General features: G+C 39.4%; 1 protein-coding gene across 9 annotated transcripts in view; it reads right to left on the bottom strand.

The window, feature by feature from the left end:
• PTPRM (protein tyrosine phosphatase receptor type M) overlaps positions 1-18,245 on the bottom strand; it is an 835,052-nt gene that overhangs the window by 236,063 nt on the left and 580,744 nt on the right. For 6 of the 9 annotated variants that reach the window (XM_073331568.2, XM_073331567.2, XM_073331560.2 and 3 more), the window contains one exon: positions 15,823-15,897. The exons of the other annotated variants lie outside the window; for them this stretch is intronic. In XM_073331568.2, the coding sequence (XP_073187669.1) occupies positions 15,823-15,897 (75 nt within the window). The remainder of the gene's footprint in view (positions 1-15,822; positions 15,898-18,245) is intronic. 9 annotated transcript variants of the gene reach the window in all.

Genomic DNA, 18,245 nt, shown 5'->3' with positions numbered 1-18,245 from the left:
ACCAGAAAACTAATAAGCAGCCAGTGCAGAGCATGGAGCTGTGATGTACTGTGCTCTTGTACAGATAACTTCCTGAAGAAGCAGGAAGCCCCATTCTCCACAAGCTTAAATTTTCAAATAATTTTACAGGCCTTAAAGGCCAAGGAAAAAAGTGCATTTTATCATGTGTTAAAACATATCTTTTTTCTTGGGTGGACTTGGCCAAAGTGTCAGCCATTGAAGAGCACACTACAGGACTCTAATCCTAAAGTGACAAAAACATGGGTTATAGCAGCGAAGTCCATATCAGAAATAAAAGTTAAAAGCCTCTTGGCCAACTGCATATGCAAAGAAGCAGTTGGGTTTACAGGTGCTATCTGGTCATCTAAGTGCAGCAGAAGTCTAACAAGACCTCATGAATTGCAATCACATGAGTTGTACGGTGAGATCATGCCTCCAATCAAGGAGGCTCATGGAACGGCAATAGGAGGTTATGACAATGCACTTCCATCAGTTTAGACTTAGGTAGCTAGCTCTTAGTCATGCTCCAAATGCCAGGCCATATGCATTACATGATTCCACTGCCACATTATTTGCCATGGATTTCACCTCTTTCCACAGAATGGTAATCTAGAATCTGAGCTTTTATTAGAAATAAATGTTTCTTTCAATTGCGAAGATAACCACTCAAACACCAACACCCTACAAACTGTCACTGTGATGTCCAAGTGAGTCTGCTGATAGCTTGAAACAACAGCTCTGAGAGGTGTAAACTGCCCTATTCATTTTAATCGGGGTCTTGCCCTATGGACTCAGATTCTGTAAGCAATGAATTTGGCATTTGACCAAGATAGTATGGAATTCAGCAATTTTCCCATAAACTTTGCTAGTCTGTTGTAGCTAGCCATTTTGTTTCCAGTCACCCTGTCCTCCTAGCATCTGCCTGCCTCTTGCTGTCCAGCTTTCTCCACAGGGGAAGCTAATTTTATCACACTGCAGGCCCCAACCAGAGCTGGAGTCCAGCATGCACCCATGGAATGGGTAAACCAGAAGTACAGACTGGTGAGGAAGGCTGGCGTGAGAACAGCACATCACTTGGGACCTGGAGAAGCCTGGGAGATGTGCTGTTGCTGCCAGCTACAAGCTCCCCACTTGCCTGGCACATATGGGGAGATTAATCTAGACTAAACTACCTGGGTAACATCATAGGAACCACAGCCCAGGTAGCTGAGTTTCCCGTGGGTAAACATTCCATCCTCAAGAAGAAAAGACAAATTGTATGTCAGTTAGCATTTTCACCTGTGAGCCATAGTTGTGTGTGTCTGTGGGAGAGCAAAGGCATGGGGGACCAGTGGGGAGGATATTTCAAGATAATAAAATAAGTTAATGTTGAGAAACATAGGGGTTGTTGCTGTAGAATTTGGCCCTATTCTGTGTACAAGAGGCCCTGCTCCAAGGCACAGTAAAGTGTTCAGCTACATCATTTTAAGAAAGATATGAACAAATGGGAGTCCAGAGAAGAGCAACAAAAATAATCAGAGATTTAGAAAACAAAATGAGGAAGGATTGAAAGAACTGAACGTGTATAGTGTAGAGAAGGCTGAGGGGAGACTTGATAACAATTTTCAAATACGTAAAAGGTTGTTATAAAGAGGATAGTGATCAATTGTTCTCCATGTTCACAGAGGTTAGGACAAGAAGTAATGGGCTTAATCTGCAGCTAGAGAGATTTAGGTAGGAAAAACTTTTTAACTGTAAGGACAGTTAAGTGCTGGAATAGGTTACCTAGGGAAGTTATGGAATCCCATCACTGGAGGTTTTCAAAAATAGGTTAGACAAACACCTCTCAGGGATGGTCTAGGTATTCTTAATCCTCCCTCAACTTGGGGCACTAGACTAGATGACCTCTTGGGGCAGAAATGTATCATCCCAAATTTACCTGTAAAAGAAAGGAATCGACTTTAGTCCAGAGTAACCCCACCCATTCCTTCTGTGGTCCACGGGCAAGCCATCACCACCTTATGGTCAGTGCTATCAAGGCAGTGGTTGGAACTATCATCATCATGGACACCTGATCTTCACCCATTGCCTGGGGGAGATCACTGACCAACACACAAAAGAAGTTTCTGCGCCAACCCTAGGCCTGAAATGAAAGGTCAAGGAAATCAGACATCCTATGAGTTTGTCTTGCTTCCACCTCTCCCCAATTTTCACAGACAAATATTTAAAATAAATTTACAGCTAGCCAGATTGTCAGTGTCAAGAGCATGGGTCTTGAGGCTCAGGGACATGAGAGCTTCCTCAAGGATAACTGGCACTCTGCTCTCTTTAGGGGAGATAACAGCAATCCCCAATAGGAGCTCACCCTCTGCTCTGCTATCCCAGTTTGCCATCATCAGGAGGGAAACACATGTGACCAGATCACAGGCTGTGGAATGCAGTTCTCCCACACCTCTGGAAACTCAGTGAGCTGCACAGACTGAAACTTAACTGGTCAAGACTAGACACTTGACATTTTGTTCTGCTAGCATGGACACAGGTAGCTGGATTGTTCCCAATGCTTCCATGAACAGAAGAGTCCAAGGTCCTGCAGATCTGCCTCAGGAGTACAGGCAAAGAGCCTGATATCCAACAGAAGCTGATTAACTGGAGTTCTTTGGGATTTTGTGGATAGGGAGTTGGGGTTCTCATACCCCTGCAGATTGCCATTTGAGAGTTAAGTCCAAAGAGCATTCAATCCCACTGTCAATGGCAGCAAGCTCTATTTTTGTGCTGCCAGGGGGGTAGCAGGAGGCAGCAGGGCAGGGCAGGGCAGGGCAGAGCTCAGTCCCCAGCTCTAAAACTGGACAGCCTTTCATCTCCGATCTAAGTCATCATTTCCCCATGTATAGATTGAAAGCCTGCACTCTTTGTCTACCCCACAACCACCACCCCCAGCCTCCCTGCCATCTATTAAGAGGCTTCACTAGCAATGTTGCCAAGTCAGTCTCTCATAATTCCCTGACTCTTCCATTCACCACTTTTGGGTTTCCTTGGAGGAGGGCATAATGGAAGCCACAGTATTACAACAGCAAAGAAGTATTATCTGTGATAGAATAAAAATATGCAAGAGACTTCCTTTTTAAAATGTTGGACAAAAAGACAAAATATCTTTTCATTATTCTTTTCATTTCCATTCAATTTCAGCTTTGAAATACATAGCTGTAGAAGGTTTCATCCAAGTTTTGGATGAGAAAAAGAGAAGCTTGGGAAAGGAAACTGGAGTTAAAAAGTATAAGGGAGGAAAAATAATTCCACAGAAATCTGCCTCCGTAGCTAGATTACAGTACTTATGTTGTATTTGTGCAAATATCAGAAACATTTGCAGTTTTGGCAATAAAAGAACTGTCCAATTTGAAGCAACGTTAAACGTATCAACAAGAATAGACCCCTCTGAATGCATAATTGCTTATTACTGATTTACACTTCATTTCTCATAAATTGGTTGCAGTCTTTTAGGGACCAGGGGAAACTTTCTAAACTATCACATTTTAGCAAGAATACTTTAAATAGTAATTTTTTCCTATAGCTCCTTTCCCTTCACTGCTAATTATCACAATAATTAGTCATAAACAGAAGCTGTCTTATTCAATGATACCAAAACTAGGCTTGTATGAAATATGGGTACTTTGTTTCACAGGGTTTTCATGTATAATTTCTTTGGTTCTGACTTACACAAATTTGCATCGCCTCCTGTGCTTCACTTTGAGTTTCAAGTCTGAACTAATAGAAAAGATGAAAGCAGAACTTAGTCAAAATTGCTGCATTTTACTTGGTTTGTCTTCAGAACCATGAGTCTGTAAAATCCATATGGCTTTGATGCAAAACTGTAAATCAGCCCTGGCTCACTTGAGATGTTTCTATTTACATACAAACTTCGTAGTTATCAGCAATAATGGGAGGTGAAATGATGAAAAAGTACATGGAAGTTCAAAGTTTAGGAGAAATATGTTTGAAAATACACACACACACACACACACTTAATTACCACCCTAACAATTACAGTGTTCTAAAGTCATCCATTATCACAGTCTAACTCTCATTATTAAAGATGCACATTTTCAGTATAATGCATGGGGATAACGTTGCCGCAGATATTATGTATTAACATTTTAATTCTTTTCATGGAGTCCAGAAGCCATGTGAGTGATATGCTAACTCTGTCATAACATTATTTTGCCAAAGTGGCATGCACTTTGGTCCTCTTGGTTACAGCAAAAGAGTAATGCCCTCCTGCTTGCTGTCCCTTTCTATACACTATAGCCTCTATTTATTGTAGTACACTCTTAATGCTTTGTACTGATAGTAATTTAAATGCCTCAATGAAATATTATAATGTTCTATTACCCATTTGTTATAATTCAGTGACAAATCTTGTCAGATTTGCATCACCTCAGAACTACATATCTTACCCAAACAAGTCCAAAGTTCTCTTTAAATTGCCTTTCTTATTGTTTACAATTTATTAATATAGTCAATAACTACAGATGGAAAAAATTGAATTCACACTCTTTTCTTTATATTCTGATTACACTTCAGAATTTCTCACTCTTCCCTTGCCTCTCCTTAATTTTCTACTGTGGGGCAATGCAGACCATGTTCAATTTTGGAAAGCAATAATCAGAGGCATAATTTTTCACATAAACAGTGAAACTGCAGACTACATGATACATAAACATTCTCTAAAAATTAATTCATGATTTTATGCTCTTGTATTTGTACTAGCTGCTACTCCAGTCTGTTGTTGAAGCTCACACATTTTGGATGAGATACAATGTCAATCTGTACCATACAAATGGTAGAGATTTATCTAATTTGTTATAGTTTATACTGTTGTGCTCGGCTCATTCATATTTTTTGCTTTTACTTCAAGTTTTTTACCTTTCCATTTTTCAAAATGATGAGAAAGGAAAAAAATAACAACTGCTTTCACACTGGATTGCAAATTACTGACTGAACTGATTTTTTTTTTCCAAATTTGAATGGACAAAATGGGCACGTTTTGCTGGCTTCAATTACCTTTGTGCCAAAAACAGACATTTTACAAGTATGTAAGGCCAAATTCTTCTCTTAGACCTGGTCTGGAATCCACAAAATTCCAGATCAGTTAGCTGTGTCTTTAAGGGATTGAAAACAGCCTCCATACTGATTATGAGACCCATCAATCTTCAGCTCTTCTGAGCAAATGCACTAATGCTCACTTTCCAGCACAAAGCCTAAATAACTGGTTTGTGGCCTAGAGTCCTTTCTGGGGGCTGGGGAAGAATTACCATCTTCTTCCAGGCCACAAATCAGCAGTGGATCTGCTCCTGATGATACATTCTATGACCTGCAGTAGTAGGCTTGTTTCTGGTTGCCTCCACCATGTAGGGAGAATGGCTGGTAGATTTGTGATTCCTTCTTTACCCTTGCTGTGAATCTGCCCCTTTGGTGACTATATGCATGCAGTACCTAAGGAGGATTCCTTGCATGGGTTCTCCAAATCTTGTTCCCTACTCTCCTAACCATGCAGCAGAACTGTATTGATTCCTCTGATGACAGAACCTCCCACAAATCCTTATCACAATAAAAAAAAGTAAAAAAAAGTCTTAATATTGTGGACATTACCACACTATCAATTGACTTCTAATCAATTCAGATTCCTATTTTTATACAAATGGAGCAGGTTTACAGTTGGATTCTGTGCTTCAGCACTTCTGGTGAAAATAGCCATCAGTGTTATCATTCTATTCCCTCAGTATAATTGTTTTAATTTTAGCTGCTTTGTTTGTGCTACACATGGAAAACTTGCCTATGTTTAAAATACTACTTGCTTTTGCGGCACTGTTTCTGAAGGAGAATACCTGACCCTGAGAATACCTCAGTAGTACATTGCAAAAAAAGAAAAAGGTGGCTCCCATGGCACGCCTTAACATTTTCTTGTAACTATTTTGTTTTATAGATGAAACTGCCATAGCAAAACACATAAAAGAACAAAAAGGGCAATAAATCACAAGCGACACTCCAGCCCATTAAAATGCACTCAGCGGGTGTTGCAGAAAGTAGAAAATGTTCTTCTCACTTTACATTCTGCCCAGCTGAACAGGGAGGATCAGAATCCTTGAACTACTACCAGCATAACAAATGAGAATGTTGGAGCTCTAAAGGAAAAAAACGGGATCGGAATTTCAGTATGGAGATCCTCTCTCACATGGCTTCCTTGTCATGCAAGGAAGTGACCCTGTACATTACTTTGACATTTCACAACAGAAGGTGTTCAGTCTCTTCTTGACAACTGTGCACAACTCCCATAGATGTCAATGGGAGCTATGTCGAAGTATCAAGGCAAGAATAAGCTCATGACTGTGTTCATCCTGCAGTAACATCTGTAAATAGCGGTGTTGTATTGTCAACAAAGCATGGGTTCTTAGTTACCCAAAGCAGTGCTTCAGATTTCATCGTGTCACAGTACATGTGAATCGGGGAGGGTGGGAGCAGCATCTTGAGAAAGGTGTAACAAGCACAGAGGAAAGACAAGTAGACCTAAAGACCCCCCCATGCCCCTTCCTCCAAAAAAACGTAACAAAGACATGACCACGAAAGGGAGTAACTCCCCCTCCAGCAAAACAAACTATGTAGATGAGTGGAGAAGCATCAGTCACTACATTTGACCTGAAGACCTGCTGTTACAAATCAAAAAGATGAATAAGGAGATGAGGGAAGAGTACCAGGCTGACATTAACGATATAAAAAATGAAATTAATTAGATTAATTGGAAAATATCAGAAATTCAACAAGCAATGAGACAGCATTATTAACCTAGATGAAAGAATCCAAATAACTGAAAAAAGATAAAAAGAAACAGAATTAAAACTGGAGGACATGGAAAATAGAGAATACAAGAGCACCACAAGGATTAAAGGTATTCCAGAGGAGATTGAAGGGAGAAATTGCTGGACACATTGAACAATATTTTCCATGACATATTAAAACTCAGCAATAAGGATTATATTCATATTGAGAGGCTTCCAGATCCCTTTTCCCCAGACCCCCAGCAGGCTCCAGACCTAGAGAGGTGATCGTCGGCCTACACTACTATGAAGACAAGGATAAGCTACTGAGGGCAATGAGGGAGAGAACTGAACCACAGATGATTCTAAACCAGCCAATACAGATTTTCCCTGATCTTGCAACCTCAACCCTTAGAAGTGAAGAAAACTCTGCCAGGTGACCACAATTCTTAGAAAGAACAATAGAAGATACAAATGGGGGTTCCTATCCAGACTGTCCATTAAATGTACAAATATGTACAGCTCAGATCCAAAAGAAGGGGAACAGGTACTTTTATGGACACTGGAATAGACAAATCAGCTCAAGAACAATCTGAATGGGATCAAAGGCATCGGTCCCACAGGTCACCACCAAATCACTGGGAATTGGTAAGAGCAAAGAGAAATGGAATTGCTTGAAACAGATGCAGCAGGAAGACACCATGACAGAAATGAGAGCAGAAGAAGCAGTCCAGATCCCAAAGAAAATGATTTGCTAAGACATTTCAATAAATAATGGATATTATAGTCATGTGGTTACAATGATAAAGGAATACAGTTAAATGGAAACTGGGCTGTATAGCCCCCAGGATATTTTACTCTATGTGAATAAAGTATACTTAATGGGTACAACATTACACTGAATTTAGTGCTGCAATTTATATTACAGGTGAAGTTAATAACAAAATAGCAGGAGACCCAGATCTCCCCTCCTGAAGTAAGTTTGACTTCAGAATTATCATAACCATTCCAAATTTGGAGAAAGGTCATCGATGGTGGAAAATTTTCAGAATACGTGAACTCAAAGATAAGATAACAATCTCATCATGCCTGATATGTATCACAGACCTCTTTCTTTAATTAATGTGATGCTAAAAGACTAGCAAATGGATTGTCATCTTGCCCATATATGTTCACCCTGACCAATCTGGGTTCGTTGTTCATAGTCATCTATCTGATAATATCAAAAGAACTCTGAATTTGATCTATGATGTTAATTCTGGCTATTTTTCCTGCACTCTGCTTTCTTTGGACACTGAAAAAACTCTCAACCAGTTGCAGTGGGAGTAATTCAGACAGATTTGGACAAGGTTTGGTTATGGAAATCAGTTTTATATTGGCATATCATGCCTATATACTGATTCTCGACCTTTTCATTGGTTAATGGACATCAATCTCCCCCTTTTAATATGTCTAGGGCAGTGTTTTTCCAAACCGTGGGTCACGGCATGTAAGGCACTGGATCGCCTTGCTCTGGTCAGCACTGCTGACCGGGACATTAAAAGTCCTGTAGACGGTGCTGCCCAGCTAAGGTAGGCTAGTGCCTACCTGTTCCGACACCACGCTGCGGTCCAGCCCATAGGCGGAAGGGTCACGGGGCTCTGCAAGCTGCCTCCACCCCGAGCACCGGCTCCGTACTCCCATTGGCCGGGAACCGATCAATGGGAACCGTGTGTGTGTGTGTGGGGAAGCAGTGTCTGGGGGCGAAAGTCGTGCAGAACCGCGCCTAGGAGCTGGACCTGCTGCTGGCCGCTTCCGGGGCACAGCACAGTCTGCGGTGCCAGGACAGGCAGGAAGTGCACGGAGCCCCATGGCCCCCCTGCCTAGGAGGTAAGTCCGCACCCCAACCCTGTGCCCCAGCCTTGAGCCCCCCAAACCTAGAACCCCTTCCTGCACCCCAAACCTCTCATCCCTGGCCCCAGTCCAGAGCCTACATTCCCAATCCAGAGCTCTGACCCCCTCCCCACCCCAACCCCCTGCCCTAGCCCAGAGCCCCCTCCTACACGCTGAACCCCTCATTCCGCAGCCTTGAGCCCTTCCCACACCCCAAACCCGTCATCCCCAGCTCTGATGCGGTCACGGGCATCAACAATTTTCTTCAACTAGGTCCCCAGAAAAAAAGTTTGAAAACCACTGGTCTAGGGTACAGGACAGGGTTTCTTGTTAGCCCCCCTGTTTGCTTTGGCAATGGAGTCTTTTGCAAAAAAGGTGAGAAACAGCCCCTTGGTAAGGTACATCCAAATGCAAAACAGCGTTGTATATGACAATGCCTTGTTGTATTTGCAGGATCCAGAAGCCTCATTAAAAGTTACAGGACAATTGAATTTGGTCAGGTTTCAGGCTTCCAAATAAACTATGATAAATCTGAAACTTTAGGAATTAATTTTCCCAAAAGAGTCACATCTAACTGTTGTCAGGTACATACATTTAAATGGATAAAGGAATCTTTAAAATATGTAGGAATAGATATGGTGTAGAAACTGCATTTTAAGGCAATTACCCCCCACTGTGGAACACAATAATAAAAGGAATAAATGGAGGAATGGGATAAATATGAAATTTCTTGGCCAGGTAGGGTAGCCTCAATTAGTCTCTAAGGTGCCACAAGTACTCCTTTTCTTTTTGTCCTCCCAAAGTTATTTTTGTTTCAGTGCATCCCTATTGGTATCCCTGACATAATATTAAAAACATGGCGGGTTGCAGTATTAAAATTCAGAGAGAAACACAAAAGACAAAGGGTGTATTCTATAGATCTGTATAAGTCTACAAAGTGGGGTGAACTAGCTTTCCCTAATTTGGCTTATTATTGTTATACATCTCAACTAAAAGATGTGATCAATTGGATTAAAATAAACCATCCACACACTGGGTAAAACTCAAACAACACTGAAACCCAAATGTAGCTATTCAGAGTAATTGTTGGATTAAAAAGATATCTATGTCTCCAAAAATAAAAGAATCATCCATTCATCCAGACCACCTTAGCAGCTTTGGATAAATTTTTTAAATTCCTATCGCTGAGGCCTCTTCCTTTTCATTAATAATTCAAAGTTTTTCCCAAGGAAAAAGCAAAGTGACTGTTCATTGTGGGTAAGAGCTGAGATTACTCAATTTGGACAAAAAGAAAAGGAGTACTTGTGACACCTTAGAGACAGCTGTTCCTTGGTCTTGATTTGAAATCACACCAAGATATATGTAATAATGTAAATAATATAAAGATCCTGTACTTTAAATATTTACAAGTCAAATATTTTATTGTGAAATCTGAATACAAGGCAGCTCTATCTACACCATTAACCACATTTGAGGAGTTGACCAAGATGCAAGCTGGAACAAAAAGTTTTATGTCTGAGCTACACACCTTTTTGACTGAAAAAGATGTTGATAAGAAAACAACCCAGATGAAAAGATGGGAGGAGGATTCAGACAAAGAAACTGATCTGGATGAGGGGGTCTCTATATGGGAAAGGGGGTATACAGCTTCAATTTGTGTCACTCATAAGGACATTTTTTATGATTACTATATAGATGGCATTTGACTTCAGTTAAGATCCATCACATTTTTGCTGCTAGGACGGTACTCTGCTGGAGGGATTGCAGGGAAAAGGGAAGGTACATTTGGTGATTGTGTAGATTCCCTGACCTGCTTACTTAATGCTCCAGTAGAGGATCAACATTTTAAACAGAATGACAAATTAACTTCTTTTTATTATTGTTAGCAGCTAGACTTTGTATCACAATTATTGGAAAAATGTCACTCCTCCTCCTCCTAGGAGGTCCTGTCTAATGACACAGATAAATGGGAAAATAATCCTTCCCAAATTCACAATGCTATAGTTTGTTTTAACAAACATTTAATGCGAAATTGTGCTATCAGTAATACTAGTGTAAATCCAGAGTAAATCCACTGACACACACACACAAAAAAATCAATCTAGATCTCAATTCAGTCAGTCAATGACTTTACTCCAGATTTACATTGTAATGACTGAGAGCAGAATTTGGCCCAGTGTATTCCAATAACTCTCATGTGGTAAATTTCACATTTTGATAAATCTCTAAATGTTATTCGGCCAATAATTCCATAAGGCAGAAAAAAACAAAACAATTGGGATTAGTTTTGTATCAGTTTATAACATGGTTCTAAACTACACTGCTTATCTAGACCTTCAGTTATCTACAGTGTAATTAATTTAAGCTTTATGAGTGTCACTATTTTTTAGTTTTTCTAATCTTAAAAAGTATTTTTATTCTAACGAGAAATTACAAAAAGCCTCTGATGTATCTTGTTTGAATGTGAATCATCACATTTACAAAGACACTGCAACACAAAGTTTAGCCTTCCAGCTGCATGTGTAACAAACAGTGGTTGACAGAAACAGTGTGTTGATGGAAATCAATCTGAATAGTATCTGGTACAGTAGGTATCTGTGCTACTAAATCATAAATGAAAATTTTTTAATTTAAAAGTAAGTAGCCCACACACTTTACAACACTTAAGGAACATGCATTCAAACATGAAACATTTTAATCCTAACTCCAAGCATGTTATTTCATTAAAATGTTGGAAGGAGGAAAAGAGATGAGGGCCCAAAGAATACCAAATATGGACATTCTGAAACTGTTGAATGAAGTGTCTTACAAAATGGTGAAGCAAGGTGCAGTATCTTACAGCCGTCTCTTATGTGTCACTCTGCTTTAATCCCAAAATAATTCTTATTTTATTCTAATACACAATGTATGTACTAATTTCTTGTGTGTTTATTTTCAGACGACATTTTTCATGTTGTCCTTGATTTTTTCCCCTAAGTATGAGAACATATGAATTTCATCTTCAACTTTCAATAGCAAATGAAAAATATATATAAATACAAACCTGTCTACCAGAAATATTTTGAGAACTTCAAAATATCTAAACATCCAGAGTGGCTTAGGTAAGTGATTTACAATGAGGGAGCTTACTCTAGATTCACACATGAGTGAGTTTTGGTTAAGGGTGGTTGGAAAATGGGGTTTTACTATGTTCACAGTATTGCCCCTTTTTAACCTGTGCAGCTAGTCAAAGTTTGGGGCCCTGGGGATGTTTCAGCTCGGAGCAGAAATGGATGATGAAGTCTGGTATTTTCTTTGATGCAAGCATGTTTATTTACAAAGAATGTACAAAGTCCTTCTTCTCCAAATGAAGGAGGAACCAAAACACAGGGGATAGCTTCTTTGTTTACAGCCCCAAGCCTCTTTAACCAGCACCAGACTCGGAACCTTACTGTAGACTTCTCCACTGTCACACCGTTCTTACAGACTGCTTCTTGGCTTACTTCCTGCTTCCAAGCCTCTCTGTTTGTTGTCTGCTCTTCGTCTCTCCTCCCGCTCCCAACAACTTCACTAGACTTTTTGCTCATCCACAGATACATACATGCACATGGTTAAAACAACACGCAGCGAAACCCTATGCCTACATGGTGCTAGTTTCTGGCCAGACTCCATTATGCCTTGTTTTAGGTATGGACCCTTAATGGCCTCTGACAACTAACTTAAATGAAGAGTGTGTTCACACATAGCGAGGTTTTAACTCAACCCATAACAAGATTTAATCCAGTTCATAATAATAATATATTTATTTTGCTGGATTTTTGTGCCCCCAATTTGCAAATAACGGCAAGTACAACCGATGCCATTTAGACGCTTAGCTACATAATACGCAGGTACAAACAGGTAGTTAAACCTGTAGATGACACCAATCACATCTGCCAACCATTGCAGGTGCAAACATGGAGCCCATGTTATGGTCTAAAAATCAGGGCCAGACAATATAGTAATTGGTCTGTAAGAAATACTTTCTGTTCCATGTATATGCAGTCAATTCTACTGGCATACGATGGACAGATACAATATACTGAACTATCTCCCTATCCTTCTGACCGTATGGGTGAACTAAGTTAATTATTTTTGTAATGTTCAAATTGAAAAAAAAGTCCCTGCATCATCCAGCTACTGATAATAATATATTCACTGATCAATTCTGTCAGCTTTATTTGCCTATTTTCCCCAGTTGCTGACAAAACTGAACAGTTGCCCCGGCAACCCACTATGTGGTACTAACGTAGTCCCAGTTTCATCCAAGGCATTTAGCAGCAGCCAAAGGAGAACTGCCACTTGCGGCTGCCTCCAGTCGTACGATCCAGGCCATGGAGAGGCTGTAAGGTGAAGGGGGGCTGTTCCTAAACCTTGCAGTCCTCTTCTTTTATATATCGGAAGGGGGGAAGAGAGGGGAAGGACAGCATGAAAGACTAATGATGAGAGACAAACAATATCAGGGAGTGCCAGGACAGGTTGCTGACAGAGGAGGGAAAGAGCTGAGTTGGGGAAGGTTTGTACTGAGAGCTGAGTTGAACCAGGTTGGTTTAGTTGAGCAGGGAGAGCAGCTGGCTTTACCAGTGTTTAGGAAGGTGGTCAGGATTTTTAGTTTAAACTGTGGGAGAAGCATTTTCCTTCCATTTCCCACAATTCAAAAACAAATGGAAATTCCCCCCCACCCCAAGGTGTTAAAAATCAGAAATCACTTTTGGGTGGAAACAAGCAGGGACATTTTCAATCACAAAAGTTATATGTTGAAATATACAAGCAGGGGAAACAGGGTGTTATAACAGAAAATGCTATGCAACCTGATTTACAATGCAAGCCTCACAGTAAGCAATAATCCAATCATATCACTAAAATCCCCCCATGGAGAAGACTCTCCACAGGCTAATTCTTCCATGCAGAAAGGGTGCTCAAACACCTCTTTGACAGTGTTTCCTCTCAATCCAAAGAGGGACCTTCACAACCCAGAAGTCGGTACAAGGGCAGTGGATGGGCAATGGATGTCCCAAAGGAGTACGCACATCGTTCCCTGCTTCCTCATGCCCAGCGTTGGTGAGGGAGGCAATTAAATATGGACTCACCCCCTTCAAAAGTGGGAATTCCCTTTAAGGGGAAAACTGGGAGCATAAGTCTTTATAACTTGGTTCTATTAGAGTCAAATCACTGCCATTGAGAGGGGAATTTGCTGGAGACCCAGAGAAAGCATGAAGGCATACATATCTCAGTGGATGAGCCTGGCCTCCTGCTGTTGTCTTGGGATTCACAGGGTTTGTGGTCAGGGTCCATTGCTTGTTTGTCCCTCACTCTTCTTTGCAGCAGAACTATTAGGGAGGGATCTATTCAGGGAAACTGAGCAGATACTTCTTCCCTTTTAGCTGCCCACTTATTATTTGATGTCTTTTCTTTTACTGTACAAATTATTATTGCGCAGTAACTGAAAATTTGAAAAACTGTAAAAGCAGCATATCTGAAGGCAGTTGAAGCATGAGGGTTACTAGGAGTGGCCTTAGCCACTTTTGTTTTGTTATGAAGTATCCATCGAGAAAGCAGCAAATTAAGTACTTTGGTATTTACAACTATGATATCTCCTGTTCTCTGTGTTAACTTTGTAAACATTTCTCTCTTGCAAAGTGGACATCTTTCACTGAGTTTCTGTAGCTACTAAGTTTTGCATCAATAAAAAGCTTTAATCCTCAAAATAGAGAATGTCTACGTAAGCACATTTCATTCTTGTGCCAAAGTCGTCAGAACTTGCTGAAGTAAGTGGAAGAGACCTTCCTTGTCTCTTCAAAGCTTTACTTTTATTCTCCAGAAAAGAACCCAGAGAATGTAAGTTTTGAAAATGCCTGTGGACAGTGCTTCAAAGAGATAAGATATTTAGCTTGTATTTCCCTTACCCCCTGCATCTTCTCACCACATTTTTCTCCTTATTTTCAATAGAAATAATTGTATATGAATCAGTTAACAGTTTGTCAACTACAAACAAACTAATTTAAGTGAAGGCTTGAGTCTTATATAATCATAAATAATATATAAATATATATACACAACAATGGTGGATCATCTGCCTTTCTATGTTATGTTGATATCATTTAACTCTCTCTCTCTCTGGTTGGCTGTAACAGTATCCAGATGCCAAAACATTTGAACTGTTTTCTTCCCTTCCAACAGCAACATTTGGATCCTTCCCAAGTAATTATGCTAGTAATTTTGGAAATGGCTATGGGTTTATCATAGCACCACATGTTGATGGAGCAGATCTAACTTCCTATATTACATATTCCATCAAATTCACCTTAAAATAATTTAATGCACTTTTCTTCTGTTTCAGAATACACTGGTTTCCAAATTCCTCAAAAGCTTTATGAGTGTGTTTATTTTATGAGAAAATGAATAATTTCCCCATATTCATAAGGATTTTTTGCTACATTCTGAACTGGCCTTGGGCAAACCATAGCCTAATAATGGTCTCACATGTGTACTGAATTTATTTTGTAAATTAGATTTAAAAACCTTATAACTTTGTGCATTTCTGTATGTCACTTTGTAGGCCTTTTTCTTTTAAATCGAAGACCCATCAGTGATCAATGTTTTTATTTTATTTCTTTATCTTTAATGTTATGTACATTGAAGTTCTGTTAGATACAACTATCTTCAAACCACTCTGCAGTTAAAAAAACCAACCACAATATTTTCTGATTTATGAAAGTGTCCCTCTCTGACCCCAAATAAATCAACAAGATGATAACCACAATGCCTTGATCTAATAATGCAGGAAAAAATAGATACACACACCCACACACATACTTATATAAAAACCCTGACTGATGTTACAACTGCTGCAAAGCTAGGACAGCTATATTTCTTGAAGGAACATCCCAAAGATCAAACACACAATGAAAACATGCAGTGGAGTTGTTTTACATACATGGATATAAGTGTGTAAGTCTTTGATGCCAAGCACATAACTTAATTCAATGGATGTAATAGCTGACAAACCCCCTCCCCCCCAAAAAACCCTACATAGTGGTAAACAATCTATGAGCAGAAAATGAAGAACACATGGAGGGAAAACGAAACAAAGAAAATGACTCTGAAATGTGCAAGATGACTTGTCTATACTTGAATGTCTGACCTGTTAGCTGGTCGTCGCCTGCAGCAGGGGCGATGCGAATGTATGGTGTTGTAAGCTGAGTCACGATTATCGCAGCTAAGGCAAAGGAAGATTTCCAGGTCAGCATGCATGAGGAAGAAAAAGCCAGACTGAAGCTATGCTAGCAAGAAGAATCTTGGTCAATATTATTGTCTCAAAGTTTTACCAAAAAACCCCAAAACCAAAAACAAATGAACAAAAAACCACGAAAGCGCCTCTTCATCATCAGCTTTTCTTATTTTGTTAGTTTGGTTATTCTGTGATATTAATAAGCTTTTGTATGTAACCTTCATCCAGAAAAAGGAATCAAAGTGTACTATTTAGCAATTACAAAACTGATTAACTAAAGATTGAGGCTTGGCTCCATTGGCCACATCATTGGATTTAATCTGCAAAAATTCAGTGCTTATTCACATAACTCCAACCTTAATTTGTCAAGGTAAATCACACCAATTTCTTTTTTGCTTTTTAAACTTTCACAGTACATTTTTCCTCTGTTTATTTAAAGTATCATTTTCCTGTACAATATTCTTCAATTATAGTTAATACACATTTTTTCCTGAATCTTCCTGATAGAGGTCCTAATTTTGCAAACGCAAACACTTACACATGCGAGCAGTACTACTGACTTTTCACATGCTTTAAGTTAAATGTGTGTAGTTGCTAGATTGGGCCTAAACAAGTTTATAGTCTCCCACTAAAACAATGAAAGGTGAAAGCAGAATTGCCTACACACCTAAAGTATCTTGACTCTTCTTCATATAATCAGAAATGTACGGAAGAAGGGACCTCAAGAGGTTATCTAGTTAAGGCCCCTGCACAGAGGCAGGCCCGAGTATACCTAAACTATTCCTGGCAGGTGTTTGTTTTTGGAGGGCTGTACCAACAGATAAGTATTACTCTGGTTCACAATGAAATCTTCTGATTCTTTGTTTGCCAGAAGCACTATGGTTGTCATTAAATGGTTAAGCACAGTATGGTACATATAGATTAAGAAATACTTTAAAAAATTAAAAGGTCAGATCCGACATGATGCAGCTGGAAAATGATGCAAAGAAAAATATTGGAAAATTAAAGATAAGATTATATGAAAGATCGCTAATTTACATAGAACAGCCTGGGTGCTATTAGAAATGTGGCAACGAGTGAGGAAAATAGATCATCAACCATCTGTAGACAATTAAACTCAAAACTGCTGCTGCATAATATTTTGAAATACCCCTCTGCAACACAGTGCTGCTAGTAGCTACTAGAGTACTGTTGCTATTGGATTTAAAATATTATAATAGCCTTTTCTCTCTCATAATTAATGAAAGCCTCCCAATGTTGCAAGAGCAGAATAATAACCTCTCTTTCTGTTTGGTCTGAGAATTGGATTCTTAAGAGATGCCAAAATGGTCACTATTCAGACATTGTAACAAGTCATAGCAGGAAATACATTCTTAATATAATCAAGAATCACCACAATGTTGATAATTGTATAGTTAGCATGTTTTGGTGTTTTTCAACCTCCCCTTCACAGATTTTTATCATCATTTAGCTTAAAGAAAGAGCAGACATATGAAAGCCATTTTTGTTACCTGCATGAAAATCTATCCTGTTTTTATTTTAATTATCTCATCTCACATAGGAGGCACCCCTTCAGTCCTCACATTTGTATGCACTTTGAATAGTCATAAAAATAACAAAAGCCTTATTTTGCAGCACCAGAACACTCTTCACCGTACTCAGATAAAAAGAAACAGGGAGCCCAGTCCATCTCCCAGCGCAGCCAGTGGCAAGGCTCCATTTGATTTCTAAAGGAGCAGCACTGGGCGCTTCAGTTATACAGAACCCAGTATGCTGATCTTAAAACAACATTATAATCATGGCAATCAAGATTTTTATATGATCTCTGAAAGTCTATCGGTTTCATTTGTAAAGAGCTAATGCTTACAAGACGTTTGTTTCAACTGTTATGCACTGAGGATTTAAAATAATGGAATTACCAAGTATTATCCAGATACAGACATAGAACCTGCATCAGAATAGACCTGGGTATGGCTATACAGGGTTAAGGCCATCTTTTGTAGAAAGCCTTCAAGTAAAAGGATATTTTGCACACAAGACATTTTCTTCTCCTGCTTATGCTGACATTTCAGTGATTCTACAGAGCTTGTTCATGTGAGGTACTAAGCACATTGGCTTGGATTCAGAAAAGCAGTTGAACATTTGCTTAAATTTAAGTACATGCACTGTCCCGTTGATTTCATTCAGGACTACCTGTACTTAAAGTTAAGTCTTTGATTAAGTGCTTTGCTGGATCAGGGCAAGAAACCTTTCCCACAAAGTGTACAAAAATGAGAAAAGCATCCAACATACCATGGATTAACTACTGCAAAACTCAATCCATGTTCTACCACAAT

The sequence above is a fragment of the Lepidochelys kempii genome, chromosome 2 (assembly GCF_965140285.1).
Source record: "Lepidochelys kempii isolate rLepKem1 chromosome 2, rLepKem1.hap1, whole genome shotgun sequence".
NCBI lineage: Eukaryota > Metazoa > Chordata > Testudines > Cheloniidae > Lepidochelys > Lepidochelys kempii.
Note: the sequence above shows the minus strand (reverse complement) of the source record. Positions and strands in the feature narration are given on the sequence as shown.